General features: G+C 38.6%; 1 protein-coding gene across 1 annotated transcript in view; it reads left to right on the forward strand.

Moving 5' to 3' along the window:
* LOC311045994 (solute carrier family 22 member 7-like) overlaps positions 1-7,500 on the forward strand; it is a gene marked incomplete at both ends in the record, with an annotated part of 18,688 nt that overhangs the window by 805 nt on the left and 10,383 nt on the right. The window contains 5 exons of the mRNA XM_084058064.1: positions 512-710; positions 1,913-2,016; positions 2,776-2,930; positions 3,770-3,938; positions 5,872-5,995. Of these exons, the coding sequence (XP_083914190.1) occupies positions 512-710; positions 1,913-2,016; positions 2,776-2,930; positions 3,770-3,938; positions 5,872-5,995 (751 nt within the window). The remainder of the gene's footprint in view (positions 1-511; positions 711-1,912; positions 2,017-2,775; positions 2,931-3,769; positions 3,939-5,871; positions 5,996-7,500) is intronic.

The following is a 7,500-nucleotide window of genomic DNA, read 5'->3' on the forward strand; positions in this document are numbered from 1 at the left end:
TAAGAATGGGGGTGGACAAATACAGTGGAGTAAAGTAACGAAGTACATTTACTCAAGTACTGTACTTAAGTACAATTGTCTATACTTTTACTTTTACTGCAAATATTGTACTTTTACTGCACTACAATTATTTGAAAACATTAGTTACTAGTTAATTTGCAGATATACATTATTACATTATTAAACATACATTAAACACTTCAGCCCTATTTTATACAATATTTGAAAATAGCCGATCTACAAGCTCACAACGCGTCGCATCGTGGTGCGTTGTGAGCTTGTAGATCTGCTATTTTCAAACATTTTAGTACTTTTACTTTAAGTACTTTAAGTACATTTTGATACCAATACTTTTGTACTTTTACTCAAGCACATTTTGAATCGCTGACTCTTACTTGTAACCGAGTATTTCTACATTGCAGTGTTGATACTTTTACTTAAGTAAAACATTTGAGTACTTTTTCCACCACTGTTCTTGACATGAACATATTTGAGAACCCGCTGTCTTTAGGAATCTGACGCTGGAACAGAGGGTTACCATTGGAATTCCAGTGCAGGACGACGGGATTCCCAGTTCGTGTCAGATGTTTGCAGAAGCTCAGTATCATCTGCTACTCAATGCCTCCAACGTCACTGATCTGCCCACCACGGACTGTCTGCATGGATGGATCTACGACAACTCCACTTTCAAGTCCACTCTGGCAACACAGGTACCTGTACATTATGCATTCATAAATCTATCCTTGGTTTGCTTCCCTCTTACCTTTGTGGGTACATTAGCACGTTTAAAACCGGGAACGCATCTGTGTCATTTTAAGATTTCTTTGGCTATTGAAAAATAGCAGATATACAAGCTCATAGCGCGTCACCGAGTGCCGCACTATGAGCTTGTAGATCTGCTATTTTGTTTTTTAAATCGTGAAGATTGGTGCAAATATTTGAAAACATATATTTTTTTAAACAACATTTTTAACTCAAATCTTTGCTTCTGGAGGTCCCTGGAACAAAATATTGTTCACGATTTTTCAAATCAAACGTTCACGATTTAAAGAGAATAGCACATCTACTGTAGCATGAGCTTGTAGATCTGGTCATTTCAAATAGCCAAATAAATCTTAAAATGACACAGATGCGTTACAGGTCTTAAAGGATTAAACACAAAAACAGCCTACATTCAAGCGACTCCCTGCTACTAATAGGCTCTATTCACAGCAGCCATATTATGAAGACATTCACAGGTGTTACCAATGATACTAATGAAGGCTCTGTTCCATTCTGGTCTAACATAGTCAGGATGTTGATATTGTGCATGTTGGCCCACTGGAAACACTCTGTTACACCAGTGGGTCTAGTTGGGGTCCAGGGACCCTCATGGGCTTCCAAATGGCCCCTTACAGGTGTGTAACTCTCAGAGTTATGGGGGTCGTGGAAACCACTGTGCTACACTAAATGGAACAGAACCTTCATTAGTATCATTGGTAATTGGTGGATACAGTACATCTTGATCACATGACTCCAGAGATAATGTGTACCGATTTGTGTGAGCTTTGATACAATCTGTAGGAGTAGTAGCAAAATAAAGTGTGTTTGAGGAAAACACAAAATGGCAGAACATTTAAATGTCAAGCACACATGGGTGGCAGGGCCCATATTATATGAGGAGATCCAAGGAATCCAGGGGAAACTAAAATGTGGCGTGCGTGCGTGCGTGCGTGCGTGTCTGGTTTTTAGAGATAGGGTTACATAGGGTTCTAGGGTTTTGGGTTGGAATTGTGCCTGATAGCCAAAAAAATTGCCAATCTACAAGCTGCAGCGCAAAGCTGGTAGAATGGCCAAAAATGTCATTAATTAAATTGCCTTAGCTCAAATGTTGATGTCCTCAAAAGTATACAGACTGTGTTTTCCTCCACAGTGGGATCTGGTGTGTGACAGGAAGAGCACGACCAAAGCCACAGCAACGATCTTCTTCATGGGCGTCATGCTTGGAGCTGTGACATTTGGCTGGCTCAGTGACAGGTGCTCATAAAGCAAACAAAAAAAAACATCATTACTGTATAGCCTAAATAACTTTTGTTTTGTTGAAAATGTTACACATTATAACTTTATTTAAGTTGTTTTAAACATGACATTTGACTGGCTCAGTGATGGTGATGATGCCATTCGATCACTTACAATAAAACAACAACATCAAATTACTTTTGGTGAATGTTATTTGGTTATATTATGTTTATTTAAAACCTAATTTCAGTTTGTGTGGTGCACCAGAACTATAATAACTACAGTTTAAAGCGGCACTATGTAACTTTTTTTATGAATAGAATGTAATATTGTCCAATCTGTATGGTAGAGTGTGTTAATACAATATAATTTATACCAGTAAGACTCCCTAATCGGGAGATAAGCGACCGTAGGTCACATGTAGGCTCTATTAGCTCAATGGTAAAAGAAAAAAGAAAAGAAAATCAGCACAATCAACACAAACCCGGATTCAAATCCGGGGTAGAAAAGGAAAGTTACATAGTGCAGCTTTTTGGCACAGTATACATTATAGAAGTGTGGTAAAATATTATGATTTTTTGGGCTGTACAAGGTGACATTTTGCATATCTTCAGCACTAGATGAATTGAGACAAAGTCAGAACTCAGTGAATAGCCTAGATATATTTGGCAGCTAACGTTGATTGAAACAAAGTAAATGATGTACATTTCATACCAAAATATATGGCTGTTGGCTGATTAACAAAATTAATGTACTTCATATTCCGTTTTGTGACAGGTATGGCAGGAAGAGAATGCTGCTGCTCTCCTACTTGTTAACCATCTTGTTTGGATGTGGAAGTGCATTCTCCTCTTCTTTTACAATGTTCGCTGTCATGAGATTCTTTACTGGACTTGGACTCTCTGGGGTCAGCATCATCTCCACAGTCCTCTGTGAGTTTGACTTTAAACTTGCACTTTCTGATCTCAAGGGTTAAAAGCAGTGCTGTAAAGCAGTAGTCCTTTTTCATGTCAAGGACCCCTAAATTGACACTTCTTAGCCCCCATTTGAAAAGATATGCCAGGGACCCCCATAAGAGAAGATTTTTACGTCTCTAGCAGTGATTTTCAACCATTTTAATTTCAGGGACCTCCGGGGTCCATTTGGTTCCATTTGTACACTCTCAGAGTTACAGACCCATAAGGGTCCATTTGGTTCCTACCCATCATTTAGCTGGGGACCCCCTGGAACCCCCTCAAGTACCCCTGGGGGTCCCCGGACCCCACTTTGAGAACTAATGGTGTAAAGTAGCTAAATACATTGACTCAAGTACTGTACTTAAGTCCAATTTATTTCCAATTTTCAGTACTTACTCATCTACATGAGTAGAGGCAAATATTGTACTTTTACTCCACTACAATTATTTGCACTTTAGTTATACTAGTTACTTGTAGATTTGAATTATTATTACAAAACATACATTAACCACTTCAGCCCAACAAGCTCACAATGCGTTACGATGCGACGCATTATGAGCTTGTAGACCTGCAATTTTCCACAAAAAAAAATTAGACACTTTATACATTTGAAAACTTGGGACATTCTGCATAATGAGTACTTTCTATACTTTTGGTACTTTAAGTGCATTTTGATACAATACTTTTGTACTTTGTATACATTTTGAATTCCGGACTTTTACTTGTAACAGAGTATTTCTACGTGGCAGTATTGATACTTTTACTTAAATAAAACATGAGTGAGTACTTTTTCCACCTCTGTCTATCTACCACAGGTGTAGAGTGGACAGACGTCAAGCATCGCACTGTGGTGGCCATTCTGATGAGTATGGACTGGAGTGTTTCTACAGCTGTACTGCCTGCTGTGGCCTACTTGGTAAATGACTGGAGACACCTGACTGTCGCTGTCACCATGCCACTGGTGTTGGCAGTGATGACGTGGAGGTGAGGAAGAATCCATTTTAGGCCATAATTTGCTTAACCCATTAAGACCGGGAACGCATCTTTTTTTAGATTTCTTTGGCTATTCAAAAATAGCAGATCTACAAGCTCACAGCAGTGCCGCACTGCTATTTACTTTTTTTTATGGTGAAAATTAGTGCAAATCTTTGAATATATATATATATATATATATATATATATATATATATATATATATATATATATATATATATATATATATATACAGTATATATATATATATATATATATATATATATATATATATATATATATATATATATATATATATATATAATTATTATTATTATTATTTTTACGAAAATTTGTAACTCAAATCTTTGCTTCTGGGGATTCTACAAATGTCTTCTAAATCCTAACAGGTTTTTTGTTTTAAACCAATGTTGCTATATTATCAGTGGTTCTCATAATTTTGGGGGTCCTTGACATGAAAAAAGTGTATTTATTTGGCCGCGGACCCCTATCTCAAAATGTTTTGTTCTAGAGACCCTCCTAGAAGCAGAGATTACAAATCGCTTTTAAAAAATACATATTCAAAGATTTGCACACATTTTCAAGATTTTTCTAGAATAGCCTATGTATACAATTTGAATAGCCAAAGAAATCTTAAAATGACACAGATGCGTCCCCGGATTGAATGGGTTAAGCCAGGGGTCTTCAACGTTTTCAGGCCAAGGATCCCCTAGCTGAGAGAGAGACGAAGCAGGGACCCCCTCTATATTGTATAAAATTGTGTTACAGATTAAATTTTTTTTTTACTTAGTCTGCTATTTTATCCCTCTACACCTATAGCCTCTTTGCCAAAAATAGCCGATCTACAAGCTCTCAACGCCTCGCAGCGCGAGGCGTTGAGAGCTTGTAGATCGGCTATTTTTGGCTAATGTTCCCCTCAGAAAAGGAATTCTAGGGTTCAAGTTAATGTAAAAAAAAATAAAAAATCACATAAAGATTTGGCGGACCCCCTATAGTAGCTCTGAGGACCCCCTAGGGGTCCCGGACCCCCTGTTGAAGACCCCTGGGTTAAGCAATTCTATCACTTTGAACACATCCGTTTTACTAGAAAATGTCAACTACAGCTGCATGTCTAAAAAATATATATATATATTCCACATCGTTTCCACAAATCCTTCTAATGATGGCTCATGACTTTGATCTTGGGCAGTGGTTCACAACCTTTTAAGGCCGTGACCCCCACAATATTATCATATTTGAACTGGGGACCCCCCACCCTGACAAGCACTTGGAACTGTAGGAGTTGAGGCATTACATTTAGTTTGACTCGGTTCCACAGATAAATATTGTGAAAATAGCCTGTAACCTCTTTCTTAGGTAATATTTGACGATTTGGCCAATGTTTGACCACAATCTTATTTCATGTGTTTATTTAATATTTGTGTTTGTTTTCATTTTAGAGGTATTAACCCTTTAAGACCTGGAACTGTGTCATTTTTAGATTTGAGCTAAGAAAGCATTATTTTACACTTTGGGCTATTCAAAAATAGCAGATATACAAGCTCATAGCACGGCACCGAGTGCCGCGCTACGAGCTTGTAGATCTGCTATTTTTGAAAATTTGTGAAAATGTGTGCAAATCTCTGAATATATATATTTTTAAAGCGAACATTTTCTCAAATCTTTGCTTCTGGGGGGTCCCTGGAACAAAATATTTTGATGGGGGTCCGTGGCCAAATACATATCATTTTGGGGGTCCTTGACATGAAAAAGATTGAGCACCACTGATATAAAAACATACGTTTTTCAGAAAACTGTTGGGATTTAGGAGACATATAGAATCGGCTTCAGGTCTCAATGGGTTAATTCATTTGGGGACCTCGTGTGGATCCCTAACCACAGTTTGAGAACCACTGATCTAGGGAATGTGTGACCTTTGTCCTAGGTGGCTCCCTGAATCTGCCAGGTGGCTGATAAGTAACGGAAAGGTGAACGAGGCTCATTTTCACCTGAGCAGGTGTGCAGAGGTCAACCACAGACAGAGCTTCATGGCTGAGCTGAAACCCCAGGTACCATGTTCAGTGTACACTCTGCAATATCTGCAATACTATTGTACTTTACTTAAGTACATTTTTGAGGTATTTTTTACTTTACTGGGGTTTTTTAAATGTTCAGTACTTTTACTCTTACTCCACTACATCCCAGAGGTAAATATTGTACTTTTACTCCACTACAACTATTTGAAAACTTTAGTTACTAGTTACTTTGCAGATATAAATTATTACATTATAAAACACACAGTAACCACTTTCGGCCTATTTTATACATAGGCTATTTGAAAATAGCCGATCTACAAGCTCACAACGTGTTGTGAGCTTGTAGATCTGCGATGTTCAAACATTTTAGTACTTTTACTTTTGGTACTTTACAATACCATGTTCAGTGTACACTCTGCAATATCTACAATACCATGTTCAGTGTACACTGCAATATCTACAATACCATGTTCAGTGTACACTGCAATATCTACAATACCATGTTCAGTGTACACTGCAATATCTACAATACCATGTTCAGTGTACACTGCAATATCTACAATACCATGTTCAGTGTACCCCCCCGATTCCGAAAATACCTGACAGAACCCGAGACCCGCACGGGTCGGATCCGGGTTTTATCATAATCACTTGGTACCGGGTTGGAATCGGCTATTACCTCGGAACTCGGGTCTGTCCATCATTATGTGTAATACCCGATTGGATCCGAGAAGACCCGTAGTATGCCTTCTGTGTGTGTGTGTGTGTGTGTGTGTGTGTGTGTGTGTGTGTGTGTGTGTGTGTGTGTGTGTGTGTGTGTGTGTGTGTGTGTGTGTGTGTGTGTGTGCGCGGCTGCACTAATCAGGAGAGAAACGCAACAAAGTGCTGTTTAACTTACTTGTGTGTGATGTTTTAGACAGACCTAGGATCAGGTTAGTGCAGCGCAGCGACATGAATGGCTGTGCATATTGCATGATGTTTTAGGCTGGTTTAAGATCAGAGTACTGCAGCGCAACAAAAAAAAAGTTGGTGGCGCGCACCACCATACTGCAAGGCAAGTCAGCTGCCAGACTGATTTGAAAACACTGGTGTGCAAATCATGGATTCCTCTGACGAGGTGAAAGCAAAGCTTTGATCATAAAATGGTCATTGGTCAATAGGTTTCATAAAGTCCCCATTTATTTGGATATTAGATTAACACCTCTGCGCTTATTTATTTTTGTTTCATATGCACTTTTTTTAAGGGGTGTCTGGGTCGGGTCTGTCTCGGAATCTCGGAAATAATCGGATCTCAGAACTAATTTCACAGAGCCAAATACGGTCCGGTTCCGGAAGAAGAAAAAAAACGGCTCGGAATCGACTTTCGAATTCACTCGGGTTCGATTCCGTTATTTGAAAATAATCTCGGAATCGGACCAAATTTCCTGTGACCATTTCGGTTCCGTTCCGTTTTTTTAGACCCCTGAAGAGCTCTAGTGTATACTGCAATATCTACAATATCACGTTTACTGTACACTGCAATATCTACAAGAACCTGA

This window comes from Gymnoscopelus microlampas (genome assembly GCF_963454915.1).
Source record: "Gymnoscopelus microlampas genome assembly, chromosome: 5".
Classification (NCBI taxonomy): domain Eukaryota; kingdom Metazoa; phylum Chordata; class Actinopteri; order Myctophiformes; family Myctophidae; genus Gymnoscopelus; species Gymnoscopelus microlampas.